The sequence below is a fragment of the Carassius auratus genome, chromosome 39 (assembly GCF_003368295.1).
Source record: "Carassius auratus strain Wakin chromosome 39, ASM336829v1, whole genome shotgun sequence".
NCBI classification, from domain to species: Eukaryota; Metazoa; Chordata; class Actinopteri; order Cypriniformes; family Cyprinidae; genus Carassius; species Carassius auratus.
The window spans coordinates 12,190,718-12,208,527 of NC_039281.1; the positions used below are offsets into that span (position 1 = coordinate 12,190,718).

Consider the following 17,810-nt stretch of genomic DNA (forward strand, 5'->3'; position numbering starts at 1 on the left):
ACTGCATAAAAAAAGTTAAAGAATAATAATAATAATAAAAAGACAACAGCATTTGTTGATGAACATGTGTGTAATTTGAATGAATTAAACTGGAACTCATGAATGCTGAATGCTGGGATGTGAGGGCGTTTGTTCAGTTCCTGCTCTTCCTGTCCTCTGTGTGGTGCTGGACTTCTTCATCAGGGGTACTGGCATGTGTAACTTTCTTGCGCTTTTTAGTCTGCAGAGACACAAGAAAACAATACACAAGATTATTATTCACATTTAATTATATCCCCATATCACAAGCACCAAAGAGTCCCCCATAATGAATGAAACAGCGTCACTCATATGTAGTGCAGTGTAGCCGAATTTTAGGCTGAATAATACACAAGGTGAGAGCAGGTGAACAAATAAGAGAGAACTGAGGTTCAGATGTGGCTCTAGGACACTCACAGATTTAGTAGCCAAAGCCTGAGCATTGATTTCCTCTGATGTAGCCACACGAGCCTCCGCAATATGAAGCTGCTTCAGACGGGTTTTCTCAAGATTGTTAATCTGAGTCTGCAGGGACTCTGGAAGACATAAACATTACACACATGCACACATATTAAACAAGCAGTAGTGTGAAAGCAATACATAATACAATGCAAATGATACAAACAATTTAGCTTAATCAGTAACTGAGAATGATATTCATTAATGAATAAATAAACAAGATTACTTTGTGTTTATATATATATATATATATATATATATATATATATATATATATATATATATATATATATACACACACACACACACACAGTACTACTAATAATTATATATACAGAGTTTCTATATAATATTATATTAAACAATTTAGATTATTCAAAAAGATTAATTTAATAATAAATTAAATTAATGTGTACATATATTCTCTCAAAACAATGTATTTAAAACTGTTGTATTAAAATTTTATTATTTCTTCTAAAAAGTCAATTATGTTTAAATATAAAACTGATTTAAAAAAAAAAAAAAAAGTATTTTTGCAGCTTATGTGCAATGGTACCTGTTAGAGCAGAGTCAACACTGGACAGCAGAGATGTGACAGAGGTATAAGCCCCATCAGATGTACCTGTACATGAAAAACCCACAAAAAATAATGCCTTGACTGTTTCTTTGCATTAACTTTTTACTATCAGACTATACAGAAACAGTAAGCTTCAGCTTCTCAATAAACATCAAGGGATAAACTCAAACCTACGCTAAATAATGCAAACAGTGAATGACTCTTTTGCCTTTAGCAGTCTACGAGCAGATTCCTGTGAATTCTGGAGCTGAAAGAGGAATTTCAGAACTCCTCGTTCATCACACAGGTCTACAAGCTCTGAAACATACACACACACACACACACACAGATTTGGGTGAGTAACCTCAATGGATGAATATTTTTGCACGCACATTAGGAGAAGGACCGTGTTAATGACAGTGGTAATGAGTGCTCCATTAGTGATGGGCTGATCCCAGGTAATGTTCCTTACTTCATGCCACAGATGTAATCAGACACTGACTACAAGGAGTATGTGCTAGAGAGAGTGTGAAATATTAACGCCCGAGATCCACAACCTCATGCACTAAGGTCACGCCGGGTTTGAGGGCCACGCTGGGCTCAGCTAACCTCCTCTGACCTGAGATCTCTAGAGAAAGTCTAGCACAACCTGCTTGAGCTAGAATATTTTAAAATATCCTAAGTGGCCATTCACATAGAACATGTTTTTGCATGGAGGGGGGGGGGGATCAAAAGTCTTGTAATAAGTTAAACTTATTTTAACCTGAGCGCTGTTTTGTCTTGCATGAGATGTTGCAAAAAGGATAAATACCTCATGAGGTCTAGCAAGTGTTCACACAGAAAAATTGTGTAAAAATAGCACAGTGGAACTGAAGACCAGACCACTTCTATGATGTTGAATGTCCACTTAGAATTTGAAGCACTTGAACAACTCTGGAATGACTGTAAGTATCCTTAAATGTTTATTCTGCTGACAATCACTATTTAAGTTTCTGTTAAATTAAAGTCTTGAACTGTAAAATAACTATAAATATAGTTAGACTGATTCTGGCTTCTGATATCCTGATGTATGAAAAATACCCTGTACATACCTGACTCAGCAAGTCCCAACCTGGTTTTTATGTACTTCATGAGCACAACGATTGGACAGTTGGTATTAACCAGGAACTGCCCTTACGAAAGGAAAATATATTTACCAATATATTTCTTAAAATATATTGTGATATATTGAAATATATTATTTTCCCTTTTTATTTTCTAATATTTTATATTTTCGAATACATTTAATAATATATTGATGATACATATATTATATAATATATTGCAAAATATACAAATGATTGCCGCTTTCAATATATTGCAATATATTGGAAAAAAATAAATATATATAAGAATATATGCTAATATATTACATGATATTTTCCAATATACTGCAATATATTTTTGTTTCATAAGAGTGGTTATTATCTAAACACACAAACATCACATTAATATCAGCTTTTTGTCGTTTACATAAACAGATCAAATAGAGAAAAAAAAATATACATTGTCAGTTACTAAGCCATATATAGATCTAAACATAGAATGCACATTTTGCACAGATATTTAAGCAATTCAATACATTTTCTCATCAAAGACATGACTGAGATCCTTACTTCCATGTTTAATGTAAATAAACATTGTGGCAGAAGAGAACTTGACACCTCGCTGACTGCTGTTCAGTTTTTAAGATGCTGTCTGCTGTAGCCGGGCTAAGAAACTAGCAACAGAGCAGACAAAGAGTAACATAATCATAAAGACTGTGATATCACAATGACATGGAATCAGAGCGAGATGAGGAAAAACACATTTAAACTAGGGCAAGAATAGAAAACTGCAGTTTTATTAATCGTTATGTACAAATGAAAGCTACCAAACATTTATTTTTTGTGATAAACATTTTTTTTAAAATTTTTATTTAACAAAACAACATAAATTCAAACAAACAAAACAGGAAAGGGAAAGCAGGAGACGTCAATAATTTTCCAATCTGAAAAAAAAAACAAGCATAAAAAAAAAAAGCCGTTATGGTCATTCCTTTATATATTTTTGCACACATGTGCGGAGTAAACCAGTTTTGTATTATTGTCTTGCAGCTGTAAAACCAGCAAACAGCATTCTCTTCTTTAAGTAAATTATACATGTATTAGATTGAGAAGACATAAACCTGGATTAGGCATGCAATCAATTTGAAGTAAAAAAGACAAAACAGGATTTACATGAGTCCATAGGTTGACAACAATTGGACATTCCCAAAACATGTGGAGAAAAGTACCTGATGATACAGTGTTACAGATATGACAGTTAAAGTTCGATTGCAGTTTTCATTGTAAACCTCTTGTAAGGAGTTATGTATGCTGTATAGATAACTTTGAAATGGATAAAACGATGAGTCAAGTTTTTAGAAGTTAAGACCACACCCTCTCCCAGTCGACTGATAAATCAACATTTTTAATAGAAAGAGGCTTTGCAGCGTGATCATTAAGATCGACAATATATTTTATTTTGAAGTGTATTTTTAATGTATTTGTATCAAACTCTGTGTTATTATTATTCATAGTGGATTTATAAAGTTAGCTTGGTTCAAGTTTACGTTTATTCAGCAAGGACACATTTAATTGATCAAAACTACTTACAGTTAAGACGTTAATAATGGCTAAAGATTTCTATTTCCTATAAATGTTGCTCTAATAAATTAACTTTATATTTATAAAAAAATATAAAAAAATTGTAATTCTGATGGTTACGATTTACAGCTTAGGAAAATTAAAAATTCAGTATCTCAAAAAATGTGAATATTTTCTTAAAGATCATTGATTTCAGATGATTTACAAAACAAAACTGTTCAAGATCTCCAAAGCAGGTTTAATTATGCACTCAATACTTTGTTGTGGCTCCTTTTGCATATATTACTGCTTCAGTGGCGTGGCATGAAGGCGATCAGCCTGTGGCACTGCTGAGGCATTATTGAAGCCCAGATTGCTTTGATAGCAGCCTTCAGCTCCTCTGTATTGTTTGTCAGATGTTACTTATCTTCCTCTTCATAATACACCATAGATTCTCTGTGAGGTTCAGGTCAGGCATGTTGGCTGGCCAACCAAGCGCAGTAATATCATGGAAGTGGTTTTGGCACTGTAGGCAGGTGCTAAATTCCTGCCGCAAAATGAAATCAGCATCTCCATAAAGCTTGTCAGCAGATCTCCTTGTAGATGGCTGCATTGACTCTGGACTTGATAAAGCACAATGGACCAGCACCAGCAGACGTCACGACAACCCAAATCACTGACTTAAGAAACTTCACACTGGACATTCGATTCTGTGCCTCTCCAGTCTTCCTCCAGAATCCAGACCTTGATTTCCGAATGAAAAGATAAATTTACTTTCATTTGAAATGGGGCACTGGACCACTGAGCAACAGTCTAGTTAGTTCTCTCCTTAGGTGAAATGCTTCTGAGGTATTTTCTGGTTCAGGAGTGGCTTGGTTCTAGGAATGTGACAACTATAGCCCATTTCCTGAAGACATCTGAGCATGGTGACCCATGATGTCAAGTTTTTCAAGGCTGTGGTCATCCCTGTTGCTTGTGCACCTTTTCCAACAGTCAACTTTCTATGAATATATTTTGATACAGCACTCGATATAGTACGGCCAACCCTTTCAGCAATTACCTTCTGTGGCTTAACCTCCTTGGGTGATGGTGTTGATGATTGTCTTCTGGACCATTGCCAAGTCAGTAGTCTTTCCTATAATTTTGAAAGACGTACCCAGTATTTATACTCAAAATTAAACTAATAAAGCTGTAAATGGAATATTAAAATTTTGAGCCGTAAGTCGTAATGATCAGAATAAATTTTTTTTTAAAAACTCTTGAAATATTTCTGTTTGTATACAATGAATCTTGAATATAAGATTTTTTTTAAATTAAATGACAAACATTAAAGACCTTTTCCATGATATTAAATTTGTTGAGATGCACCTTTACTAAGCCAAACAATGATGCATAAAAATTCAGCTTTGGCATTACATTTTATAATTTATTCAGAAAGAAAAATGTAATTGTATTTTACAATATTACCATTTTCTACTGTATTCTGTTCAAATAAAAGCAGCCTTTGTCAACATAACAACCCTAAACCTTTGGGTACAATGTAATATTGATTTAGAAATGTCAACAATTATTTTTTTCATCCATATTATACATAAACTCTGCATACAATTAAAAATGAATGAGGTAAAATAAACGTGCAAAAGAAAACATTTAAATGTTCAGTAAGAATTAGATGACAGTGCAGGTGAATGGTTAGTGGCACTTTGGCTTATAAACTCTGCTGTCCTGCATGCTCTCCTTCATTGCTTGGTTCATCTGCATGCTCTCCTTCATTGCTTGGTTCTTCTGCATGCTCTTTTTCTTTGTTTGGTTCATCTGCATGCTCTCCTTCATTGCTTGGTTCTTCTGCATGCTCTTTTTCTTTGTTTGGTTCATCTGCATGCTCTCCTTCATTGCTTGATTCATATGCATGCTGTTTTTCTTTGCTTGGTTCATCTGCATGCTCTCCTTCATTGCTTGCTTCATCTGCATGCTCTCCTTCATTGCTTGCTTCATCTGCGTGCTTTTTTTCAGTGTTTGGTTCATCACAGTTGTCGGTTTGAGAAGCAGGACCGGTGTCACAAGAGGGTGTAACCTCACACACATCACAGGACTGCTCTGTGTAGTCAGGCTCAAAAGCTTCCTTCAGCTCTCTGGAGATGTGAACCCAGCTCTGAGAATAAAACGAGAGGGTTACAGCGTATCCAAATCTGAGAAGTAGGAGTAGGAGTGTTAAAAGAATGGATACCTCAACATTTCCATCATGTTTATGAAACAAATCCTGTAGGTTTTTGCTAGGGTCAGGCACAACCGGAAGAAAGATGTTTTTCCTGGAGGTAAATAAATAAATAAATTATTGAATTATTATTACACAGGATTTCTGAGGGTAAATATAAGCCTTTTCAAAAAATTTAATTTTAAGACCAAGTAAGTAAAATTTAAAGCATAAGCCAAAGGGAACACAATACATCAATATGTTCTCTATGTATCCAATAAATATGTTTTAATTGTAATTATTATTTTTTTTTTACTTATAACATTACTTTTAAGTTCATTTTACGAAAACAATTGATTAAGGCTTGAATAATTAAGCTGTCAACCACTATATGCAAATACTTTTTACCTTACATTCTGTAAGATACATTTACTTAGGAAGCAAAATTACATCATACATTTTTGTTCAGTTTCTCAGAAAACAGGACTTTATAACCTCCATTTTGTATCTCAAGCAAATGTGTCTTGATAACATAAATTTAATATGAAGTCTTATTACAGGAGTGACCAACATCGGTCCTGAAGAGCTCCAAGCTGTGTTAGAAATCACATACTTCCCTGCTATATAGTATGTGGAAAAAGTATGTGAGGCAAGAAGAAATTCTGAATTCATTACATTTGAAAAACAGAAGCCGATGACCTTCTTCCACCTGGATTCTGAGGTGTACATTTGATGGACACTTTATTATCCCATGAGGCCACAGGACAGGAATTACGAATGCAAATGAAGCAGGTCATGTGACAGTAACAATACGGTGGAAATATTACGTCTGAATTTCAGTCATATTCTATGTGACGAGTGGGGCGGGGCCGAGAGCCGTGGGAACGGAGCGAGGCCGGTGGAGTGATTGGAAATCAGCGACATCTGCGACACTCACCGGTCTCGTGTCCCACGGAGGAGATTGGAAGGATATAAAACAGGAGCGTCGAAAGTGAAGGACGAGAGATAGGACCAGGCCTGGATTTTAGTTGTGTTTTGATTTTGTTTTTGAGCGGCAGTCGTCCGTGAGGGGCTGCCGCGCTGTTTTGTCTTTATTTTGATTATTAGAGTAATTTTATTGTCAAAAAAACTAGTTCCGGTTCCCAGACACGCTGATTTCCAATCAGCTCTGTTCTAATCGCTCCGTTTCCACGGCTCTCGTCCCCGCCCCACTCGTCACATTCATAATATATAGAACACACTTAAACAGTTGTGAAGTAAATTCAAATTCAAATGACTCAGCTTCACTGACAGTCCTGCAGACACACCTTATAAAAGCTAATCAAGATTTAAAGGGGGGGTGAAATGCTCGTTTTTACTCAATATCCTGTTAATCTTGAGTACCTATAGAGTAGTACTACATCCTTCATAACTCCAAAAAGTCTTTATTTTTATTATATTTATAAGAGAAAGATAGTCTGTACCGATTTTTCCCGGAAAAACACGAGCGCCTAGAGGCGTGATGTGTGGGCGGAGCTAAAGAATCACGAGCGCGAGTAAGCTTTTGAGTTGAGAGCATGTGGAAGCTGTGACACAGATCCAGAGGCTGAAATTTATCAAGAGCAGCATCAGCAAAGGCGGTATGCTATGTGGTATGTACTAAAACTGTATATATTTGCTTAGCGGTTTTGGAAAATGACTAAGTTCCACTTTATGTCGTCTTTTTTTTTTTTTTTAAGCTGTACATGTGGAAAGTGCAGTTTGAGGACAACATCGCATGTTGTTTACTTGATGTGCTTACGCGCCGATAGCTAAGTTAACAACACAGAGATATTTGAAGCAGTTTTACTCACCGCATGCGGTTCCAACACACGATCGTGACCCTTTTTAGTTGGGACTGCATTATCCTTAAGAAATAAACGATGTGCAATCCGAAATGCAGGGAACAAACAAAAACACTTGCACAGCTCCGTTGATGCTCTGTAAAAATAAACTCCATCCACTGGTCCCTTAATGCTGTTTCTCTTTTGGTAATCTGTGCAGGGTTGTCTTGCCCTGGCAACCAAAAACACACTCCTTTTGTGACATTTCGCGACGCTCTCGCTCTGATCAGTGAATGTCTGTGCTCTCAGTGCTCTGCTATACGGGAGCGTGCGCTCTTCCGACAGACGGGCCCTTAGGACCCATATAAGGAAATTCCGCTCCATCTAACGTCACACAGAGCCATACTCGAAAAAAACTTTCCGAAACTTGTGACAAACCGGAAGAGGTTTTTTTGGAACAAAAATACTCCTTCAAACGTACAACTTAATTTTTGACACTTTGTCCATGTTTAGCATGGGAATCCAACTCTTTAACAGTGTAAAAAACTCTGTATGCATGAAATAGAATTTCACCCCCCCTTTAAGGATTACTACAAAGCTACAGTCAGGTGAGGTTAAAAAATAATGACCAAGGTTGGCGAAAAACTCTTCCGGACTCCAGTACCAACGTTGGTCACCCCCGTCTTAATAAATTAATAACTAAAATTTTATGTTCTGGACAGTACAAGTGAAAAGTCTAAAACATTTCTCACCTCTCACAATAACACAACAAGAAACACAGGAGAAACAGCAGAAGGACTGGAACAATAACATACGACCAGTCTTGTCTGCTGCTGTTCCCTACATAACACAGAAACATGGTGGAAAAAAAACTGTAAGAAGACGAATGAGAGCAAATCTATCCATGTCCCTCACTGTGTGTTTATAGTATCTCACCTGTGCTGCCCCACTCCACCGGAACACTCCAGTTACTCCAGAAATCTGAACCACCACAGGCTTCAGCAACTGTGCTCCGCACTTGGAAAACATAGTGCTTGTTCTTTGAGACCTGAGACAGAGTGTATGACGTACCTGTCACGTTTGAGGACTGGGAGAAAAAGACAGAGGAAGATGAGAGAGTTGTTCAGTTCGAATGTAAAATGGTAATATTATATCTCTTGTCTCACCTGGCTTGTGTCTTTCTGGTTGCGCACCATATAGACAACACATTTAGTTTTGCCGGGGTAACTACTGTTCCACTGCAGTAAAAGTGTGCTGTCCTGCTCATTCCACATCACTGAGAGGTTACAGGGAGGGTTTAGCTGCACTAAACCAATATATAACACAAACAAATGAGCCACTGGTTTGGATATAATAATGTCTGATACGACATGTTAAATTGGCCAAAAAACGAATTAAGTTGAAATTATTGTATTCAGAAAAAAAAAATGACAAGAGGACATCTAGAACTACTGTAGCACGGTTGAAATCTGTTCCCTGGGAGAATGGCTATAGCTTACGGTTTGTTGCTCATTATGAAAAATATAATGATAGGGAAGGGTGGGGGAATTCTGCAAATTGATAAACTACACTACTGCTCAAAAAAAAAAAAATATATATATATATTTTGAATGGTAGGGTAGATTCACAAGCATTTTTTGACAGACCGTTGAAACGTTATAAATCTTTTTTGTTTTCTTACCTTTTCTTTTGAGCGATTCAAAGGTTTTTGAAACAATGTGGCTTCCGTCACTGGATACTTTCGTATAAAATCGATCAAACTTGTTATCAGCGTCTCGAAGAGGAATTCTGCAGCCTTCAGTGTAATTGTGCTCCATTATGTATTCTCGACAGTCTTCGACAGATTGATTGTTTTTAAATCTGACAAAAAAAATAAATATTGCCATATATTATCTCTGATTTATCAACTACCACAAAACAATAGTCATTACATATATATATATATGTGTGTGTGTGTGTGTGTGTGTGTGTGTGTATATATATATATATATATATATATATATATATATATACACACACACACACACACACACACACACACACACACACACACACACACACACAGTTGGGACAAATGCATCAGAGAATGTGAGTGAAAGGGCTGTGACTTACGCACTGCTGAAGGTATAATTCATTGTTGGTGTGTTTGGGTGCCAGAAGCACTCCACATACTGAAGGTTGATGATTTTACACTGTACACCTACATGGGCAAACATGATTGAAATTCATTCACGTAACAACTCATTAATAATTTTTTTGCCATATTTTTTTCACATTTTTTTTTATTTTGAACTTGTTTCCTGCCACCCACATACACATAAACCTTATCAGTATCATAATCTCAAACCTCAGCATCATCACAACCACCATAGACACAAATGACACATGAGAGAAAAACCGTGGAAATCCCCACTAAAACCTTCCAAATGTATCTCTCAAACATTTTGCTCTTAGAAAACCAACTCTAAATGCAAACATACAATCAGAAAACTCTTAAACAAACTATATTTTCGGTAAGAATTATAATCCCGATTTTATGATAACTCATGATAATTTTATGACAATTTGCTTACCTTTAGTTTATAACATCATTAACCACAAAAACTATTCAGGATGGTGTTGTGTGTAATTATATACTTACTCGGATCACCTGCTGAGCAGCATCGTAGAAAGGTCAGAATTAAGAACAAAAGCCCAAAATGTAGTCTTGATGTGTGAATGTAAGTCATGCTCTCTGAGCGTCTGAGTAACAAATGACTGTGGTCTAATACTACACAGGATGTTCACTACAGCAAGTTTCCTTAACAACTTCCGCTTCTTTAAGCAACCTGACAGTTTCATTGTCACTTTATAGGAAAAAAAGTCAAAGGAGGACCACTTGTGTCTGTACCATCATAATACAATCCTCCAGGACAATTATTAGTTTAATTATACAAAATGAGTTAGGCAAAAAAAACTGCTGTTTTCAAACAATCATCTCCTGAGGGGTCCAGTGCGGGATTTCCCAGTAAGCCTTGGCCCAAATTCTCCTCGGTAATCGTCCCGGTTCAAGAGAGAGCTTTCAAACAAGTCCAACAGCCTTGTCTAAAAAGTTGGCGAAGTTCTGCGGTTGACCAGGCACATAGGTTGTCAGAGCAGACAGATCCATATCCCTCAAAGTCTGAGACAGAGTACTGCGATGAAGAGTTAAAAATGCATGACATGTGCAGTCAGCACATCCTTTTAATAATAACAGTAGAGACAGTTGAGAAAGTGAATGCCCATGAAACAAACCTGCATGTGCAGTAGATAAGATGTGAATCTGCCTGGAGCTGCTTTGCGAGCTCCAGCTGGTGATTGTCCATTAATTTATCATTGACCACCACGAGGAGAGCTTTATTTGCTCCGAGTGCTTCCAAACAGCTTCCTGCTCCTAATGGGGACACAGCAGGTATTATGATCTAAAACTAATTTCTAATCCGAGTTCATCTTTAACAAATGTTGTGTTATTACTATAGATTAGATATAAGCAGATTAGTGGTACTGCACTATTTGATGTATTGTTTATTTGAAAAACATATTTTAAAATATATGCCTTTATTTATATCAATGTGTCATATTTGTATTTATTTAATATTTTTATTCTAACCATTTCCTGTGTCCCTTAGCATTACCTTGCAGCCACCAGTTTGAAAACCCCTTTATTATATAATACTTTTTTTTACAGACACAACTAATGCAGATATCACACATTTTAAAGTAAAAACATTGTTTGACATTTATATTCGTCAAATAAATTAACCATTGATGTGTTATCAGGTGATTATTGTTAAGTTTTCTTAATTTGGCTGCATCAGAATTAATCTAAATAATTAACTGTACTGTATTTAGTGTTTGGGGCATTGGGAGCTTCAACACACCAGCATGACTGATGACCAGATCTGAGTTTCTCATGTCCTCGGCGATTGAGTCTTTGTAATGAAACACTTGAAATGAAAGTCCTGGACATCTGTCTGGATCAGGAACTGAACCTCTGCCGACCTGAAGCACCATGTCTGTGTAGCCACGACCGATTAATGCCTTCATTCAGAAACATGGACACAGTCATTAAAGTGTAACAGGAGATATTATTGCTTATAAGAATAGCTCACGATCACTGGCAAGTATTTGTGTCACACTTAGCTGACGTTTACTTTGCACTTCTTCACACTATGCTTGAATGACTTTCTTACCTTCACGGATTCATCTGAAGTCACAGAGCCAATCAGATCATCAAAACTTGTCGTTCCGACAGTTACGAATACAGTTTTCATTGTATCAATAAGGCAGGCTTTATTAAATGTAACAGACATGAACATGAAAAATGAAAAAAAAGAGACTCTTAAAAAGGTCTCTTAACATGACATCATTCAAAATAAAAGTCCTAAACGCTTATAATGGAACTACTGAAGAATAAGGTGGGATTTGTCTCTAAAATTATTTTTTTCTTTCCTTTTCTTCTTATTTTGGTTTTAAACAAATTATTTATTTGCATTTTGTAAAAAAAAGAAGAAAAAAAAAACTTAAAAAAGACTTTAATCTATCTGTAATGTATACTACATTTTCAGCTCCCCTTCACATATCTTTATAGATTACAATAAACACTGCACTTAAAAAAAATATTACAATCATGTTCTATTATCAAAATATCATAATTACTGTAGGTGAACATGGGGTGAGTTTTAAACGTTCACTTTAAATATACATTTTCATAGAAATATGTCCATAAAAACAGGCATATAAAAGCTCACACGGTACTGCATAACTCCAGTAACTCATTAAAAACTATTAAAACATTTTCTATTAAAACTTATTCAGCACCCTTTTGACTATTAAGTGGTTCTCAGACAGGGACCCTCAAAAAGATTGCAAGGGGGTAGTAGGATGATTTAAAATAATTTAAATGAATATATTATAATTATTAATAAAATTATCATTAAAATGTATAAATTACTTCAGTTAAAGCAAAGATTACAAGCTTTTATAGCAGGTAATTGCAGTCTCAAATGTATATACACACACACACACACACATTTATATAAATATATTCTCTAAATCAGTAGTAGACTGGATAGAGAAATCTGGTTTTTTGACCCATGGACATTCAGAGATTCCAGATGGCATATATACATATATGATCACAAGCCTTTATCAAAATGCAACCTTTTTAAATGGAATTTAATGTTTTAGTTGGCAAACACCCATTTCATCTGAACTCAGCAAGCAAACAGACTTTTTTCAAGCTCATCACAAGATCCTCACATTTCAGACATCGGATTTCCACCACAATAAGACAGATTGTAGGGAACTGATAGATGGCTGATTTCCAGGCAACTTAAAGGTCATTATCAAAAGCCTATTGTGAGGAATTGCAAGCATTGATTTCGAGTTCTTTGTTTAGTTATTTTGGTTTAAATGTCTCAAATGTCATTGATAACCAACTTTGGCATTTGTACATTTTATGTGCTTACAGTGATAAAAGCCAAAAGTAATATCCGTAACACTGTGCTGAATGGACTATTCATATTTTAAGTTTCTATTTAAGCAATGGTGGAACTGTGTCCAATTGTAACTTGTTGGGCACAAATAATATGCAAGAAACATGAAAATAAAATTCAAGAAAAAAAGCACGGACTCAATAGGGGTTTCAGACTGTAATCATTTAAGGCATCATCAATGCTGTACTTCAGAAACAATGCATACTGTAGTCACAAAAAGCCAAAACAGCCAACAGAATATAAAAATGCAATATTTATCTATATTGGTAATTAAAGACTTTAATAAATAGAGTATTAGGAGAGAAAGCAATACATACCAGTAGTTTAAAAAAAAAAAAATCAAAAAGGGGGGGGGTGACGTTAGATATTGAGGTCTCAAACCTGCATAATGGCTGTTACAGCTTAATAATTAGATATCAAACTTAATATGTTAAAAGAAAAACAGGGAACATTTTCAACAGGGCATCTCCAGGGGTATTATAGCCCTGAGCTGACCTGCTCGTCATAACCCTTATCCCGATTCCCTATATAAGAAAAATAGCTATTAATAGCCCTGTCACAGATATCCCCATTCCCCAAAGTTTTCTGTGCTCCCATTTGCAGACTTGACTTGTTTCCAGGTAACCAAAACATAACTTGAAGATATTGTATATGTGCTCTACCATCCAGACCCAGCGGATTTGAGTTTTGAAGACCCTGCGATGATTTATTTCCGGACAGCATGTCCGAAGTGTCAGAGTTCAAGGGGCTCAGTGGCACAGGTGTGGCTCAGAGGGTCATGTGATCAGAGGCTGGTTCAAGAGAGCATCCATCTGGATCATGTGTCTAAGAAACAGAAATGAGAAAAGTGTACTGTGGTCACAAGAAAAAAAAAAAACATTTTACATTTTTAAGTGCTTCTGGTGTCATCCGCTTCTGGTTATGTTATCTGTACAAAAAATGTTGTTATTCTCTTAGTTTTTTTGAAGAATGTTGGTAACCAAATAGTTGCTGGCAGCCATTGACTTCCATAGTATTTTCTTCCATACTACTGAAGCCAATGGCGAGAAGCAATTCTTTGGTTACCAAAAATCTTCAAAATATATTTTGTGTTCAACAGAATAAAGAAATCATGTTTCTAACAACACACAGTTTTGTAGACCACAAACCATACCTTTTACTGCACTTTGTTTTTCTAAATCAGAAGTCTTGCACATTCACAGAAAATAGCTTTCTTTTGTATTGAAAAAGAAGGTGGAGAACATATCTATAGCATTATGATACTACCCATTGTCTTTGGAATTTAACTTCCAAATATAGGACGTTTAAATAAAGATCATCTTCAAATCAACCAAAATATTTTATAAGGCTATAAAAATAGTTTGCATAAAGACACCACTGAAATGGCACATCTAGGTCATTCTAAAGTTCTCCAGAACACCATTTCCTGTTTTGCGAGATCACTTTCCATTCAGGATGTTCGGTTTTCCTCTTTATTCACAAGGATTGGCCCTGTTCTCATGCGTCTGACTGCTAGTCCAGAGAGCGCAGTCTCTTCATGCTTCATCTCACTGGTATTGGGATTAAGCAGTTTTATTCTTCACACCACATTCTTGGTTCATTCCAATGATAACAGAGATGAGTCAGTCTGAGAGCTGTCATCAATTTATATATATCTCACACACAATTATATGTAAATATATTTCAATGTTTGTATCTTGAAAAGTCAAGCATCATGCACTCAATAAGAATGCTGCACTAGAAAACCTGAGTTTTATTTTTTATTTTTTTATTTTTACACACATTAACTTGCACTCTCATACCTGGACTGCAAGTAAGGCCAGGATTCTCACTGCACAATGCAGGCATTGCAGCACTGCTCTTGCTTCTCGGGCAAAGTGGTGTAGTTCATCTGCCTCACAATCTCAGCGAACAGCTCATCAACCATGCTCTTGCTCTTGGCTGAGGTCTCTATAAAGGGGCAGCCCCACTCTTGTGCGAGGGCACGTCCGTCAGAGCCCGCCACCTCCCGCTCTGACTCCAGGTCCACCTTATTCCCCACCAAGATCAGAGGCACCTTCTCGAAGCGCTTCACACGAACAATCTGGTCCCGCATTGGTCTGATGTCCTGCGGAGCCCAGTCAGAGATAAGATAATGTTTAATATAAAACAGTTTAAGACTCCAGATAAGTCAGTTTGTGGAGAAATGAACACTTCTAAAGTTGAAAATGAAATGGAAGAGGTGACAGATCCTTTCTTCCGTATTGTGACATGCATCCAAGTGAAATGGATTAACAAATTAAAACATTGGGCAGAGCCTTGGTCGTGTGCATTGCTTGTTGATTGGATTCTGAGGCTCACAAGTGAAGGCAAGGAGCGGGTTTAAGCTGACTAAATAATGGGACTGATTAAACTATTTCTAAAAATGAAACATGAACAGATGAATAGAAGGCTTGTTAACAAATAATCATAGTGTTTTACTTTTTTGTATTAGGATCCCTTCCAGTGCTGTTGTTCTTTATATCGTATTTTTCTTTTTCTGATTTTTGATTAAAACACTTTTTCTTGTGATCATATGCAATACAACATATTATATAGTACCTCATGTGAACAACATACGTGCATGCATTGCTTATGGCTGATAATGAAAAATGCGAAAAAAAGGGTGGGACAATAAAGATAAGATGAAATATCCAACATAAAATGATAAAAAGTGGGTGTGTGAGATCACAATGATTGGGAAAAGTGTATTTGAATGTAAGTTTTAACCTGTTGCATATATGCCATAAGCAACTTTTAAAAGAGGCAATTTAAGATTTTCTGTCATTTTCAGTTTGGCTGAGAAGGCTAAAGTTTGGTGCACTACTAAATCACAGGAGTTATCTTGCTAGAGTGATTTTCTGACCTCACTTGTGGTAATATGATAAAAGTGGTAAGCATGTCCTAATTCAAACTTCAAAAGTCTATTTGTGAAACTTATATAGCCAGACGTGGGATGCAATACTCACCTGAAATGACTGCTGATTGACAAGGCTGTAGACTAAAATGAAGCCTTGGCCGTTTTTGATGTACAGATCTCGCATGGATGCAAACTGCTCGGTCCCAGCGGTGTCTAGGATCTCCAGCACCGAGGGAGACGAATCCACCTCGATCTCCTTCCTATAGAAGTCCTCAATGGTCGGGTCATATTTCTCTATGAATGTCCCGGTCACAAACTGGACCGTGAGTGCGGATTTGCCCACGCCGCCGCTGCCCAACACAACCACCTTATACTCCTTCATTTGCTCTGATACAGGATTAAGCTACAGCTAACTTTATCTGCTCGGCAACGGCCATAAAAAAAACATAAAAACCCCGCAGCACTTGTTATTGAAGAGCTTTCTGACAAAAACAACAACGGAGGAGCACTTTTATCGGGTTCGAGGGAACCAAAGCCCACAGATTCAACAGAGGACGAGTGTTTTCTCTGCGTGAATGTCTAGCTAAATCCACAACGCCCCTCCATTTGCACTCTATCGCCATTGGGATCCGTTCATCCTAGAGTTTGTTAGCCACAGAGGCGATGTAAAACACAAGTATAGTGTGCAGTCGTGTCCATGTTTGGCGTCCGTGTGAATGGATCGCTACATGACTAGCTTTAGCTGGCTAGTGCTTCTCAAAGAGAGCGAGGCTGTACTATACAAACGGCCTTTTTCCTGTTTTAATACCGCTTCTGAGCGACGAATATAATCACCGGGTTCAGGTTTCTTGCTCTTGCTCTCTGAGATCCTTAACTCATACACGCCGCCTCTGAATCCAGCATTGCTTTCCTCTCTTGTGTCTGTTTTCCCCGGCCCGCCTCTGCATATCGGCCCCAGACAGCAGCAACAGCGGCCCCGCAGCGGAGATCCTCTCTCACGCTAGCGTTAACGAACTGTTCGAATGAATCTCGGATCTGTCATTGAATCGGTTCAATTGATTCACGGATTAAGCGAATCGGACTGAAATGGGTCCAAGTGGTTCTCGGGTCAGTTTAAACGGGATCCGTCTATTTCGAACATGTTTAATTTGAAAGAGCATTTGGAGGCAAGTATTTGATTGGCGTTGAGTTAATAGCCAATTAGCAGAAATGTTAAAAGAAAAAAAAGGTCATAAGTTTAAGACTTGATAGCATGGCAGTTTTATTAACAATTCATTGTTTTTACTAACTAATATTTCCCAACAGACATTAAATAGTAATTTTAGTACTGATTAATGTTATCTTTTAAACAACTTTGCTTTGTATTCTTAATAATGTCTGTAACAAACTGCAATGACACGCATGAAAGAAATTGAAACGAACTGTTCGAAAGAACCGATTCGCTAAAATGACGGCCCCGGAGAGGAGCTCCTTTTTCTCACTCCTTTTTCTCACACGCCTCAAACTGACCAATAAACATCCGCCGGAAATCACATCACCATTACAAAAATTTGAAATTTACCCACCGTCATCTGAAGGGAAATTTGTGGCAAAAACTTCTCCAATCTTTGCCAAATACTGGAATCTAATTACTGCATATGACATAAAATAATTGATATAATTTATAATAATATTGCTTTTTTATGTTATTCTTGTTCTTTAATCGCTCTTTTCATATAAAACCCTCCAATATATTTTAGATA

The 17,810-nt window shown here is 36.6% G+C and overlaps 3 protein-coding genes and 1 pseudogene across 3 annotated transcripts; all 4 read right to left on the reverse strand.

Moving 5' to 3' along the window:
* LOC113058162 (uncharacterized protein CXorf65 homolog) lies at positions 1 to 2,713 on the reverse strand (annotated as a pseudogene).
* Positions 2,714 to 3,820: 1,107 nt separating this feature from the next.
* Positions 3,821 to 10,488, reverse strand: il2rgb (interleukin 2 receptor, gamma b). Its single transcript, XM_026225577.1, has 8 exons — positions 10,316 to 10,488; positions 9,787 to 9,874; positions 9,356 to 9,534; positions 8,841 to 8,980; positions 8,611 to 8,761; positions 8,427 to 8,514; positions 5,906 to 5,987; positions 3,821 to 5,830 (listed from the first exon to the last, which is right to left on the reverse strand). Exons 1-8 carry the CDS (start codon positions 10,401 to 10,403, stop codon positions 5,387 to 5,389), a joined length of 1,260 nt encoding a protein of 419 aa, XP_026081362.1. The 5' UTR covers positions 10,404 to 10,488; the 3' UTR covers positions 3,821 to 5,386.
* LOC113057951 (UDP-N-acetylglucosamine transferase subunit ALG13 homolog) lies at positions 9,949 to 12,063 on the reverse strand. The gene is made up of 4 exons (XM_026225578.1): positions 11,886 to 12,063; positions 11,574 to 11,733; positions 10,948 to 11,086; positions 9,949 to 10,847 (listed from the first exon to the last, which is right to left on the reverse strand). Exons 1-4 carry the CDS (start codon positions 12,009 to 12,011, stop codon positions 10,736 to 10,738), a joined length of 537 nt encoding a protein of 178 aa, XP_026081363.1. The 5' UTR covers positions 12,012 to 12,063; the 3' UTR covers positions 9,949 to 10,735.
* A 1,270-nt stretch (positions 12,064 to 13,333) lies between these two features.
* Positions 13,334 to 17,123, reverse strand: LOC113057952 (ras-related protein Rap-2c-like). Its single transcript, XM_026225580.1, has 3 exons — positions 16,178 to 17,123; positions 14,993 to 15,297; positions 13,334 to 14,015 (listed from the first exon to the last, which is right to left on the reverse strand). Exons 1-2 carry the CDS (start codon positions 16,448 to 16,450, stop codon positions 15,019 to 15,021), a joined length of 552 nt encoding a protein of 183 aa, XP_026081365.1. The 5' UTR covers positions 16,451 to 17,123; the 3' UTR covers positions 13,334 to 14,015; positions 14,993 to 15,018.
* Between the last annotated feature and the right edge of the window lie 687 nt (positions 17,124 to 17,810).

Excerpts from the sequence above, each read along its gene's own strand:
- il2rgb (XM_026225577.1), bottom strand. The coding sequence starts at position 10,403 with ATGACTTACATTCACACATCAAGACTACATTTTGGGCTTTTGTTCTTA. Across the intron at positions 9,535-9,786 it reads AATTATACCTTCAGCAGTGC|ATTTAAAAACAATCAATCTG; the intron begins GTAAGTCACAGC and ends TTTTTTTGTCAG. Across the intron at positions 5,831-5,905 it reads AACATGATGGAAATGTTGAG|AGCTGGGTTCACATCTCCAG; the intron begins GTATCCATTCTT and ends TTTTATTCTCAG.
- LOC113057951 (XM_026225578.1), bottom strand. The coding sequence starts at position 12,011 with ATGTTCATGTCTGTTACATTTAATAAAGCCTGCCTTATTGATACAATG. Across the intron at positions 11,734-11,885 it reads CTTCAGATGAATCCGTGAAG|GCATTAATCGGTCGTGGCTA; the intron begins GTAAGAAAGTCA and ends TTCTGAATGAAG. Across the intron at positions 10,848-10,947 it reads CTTATCTACTGCACATGCAG|TACTCTGTCTCAGACTTTGA; the intron begins GTTTGTTTCATG and ends TCTTCATCGCAG.
- LOC113057952 (XM_026225580.1), bottom strand. The coding sequence starts at position 16,450 with ATGAAGGAGTATAAGGTGGTTGTGTTGGGCAGCGGCGGCGTGGGCAAA. Across the intron at positions 15,298-16,177 it reads TCAATCAGCAGTCATTTCAG|GACATCAGACCAATGCGGGA; the intron begins GTGAGTATTGCA and ends TGGGCTCCGCAG.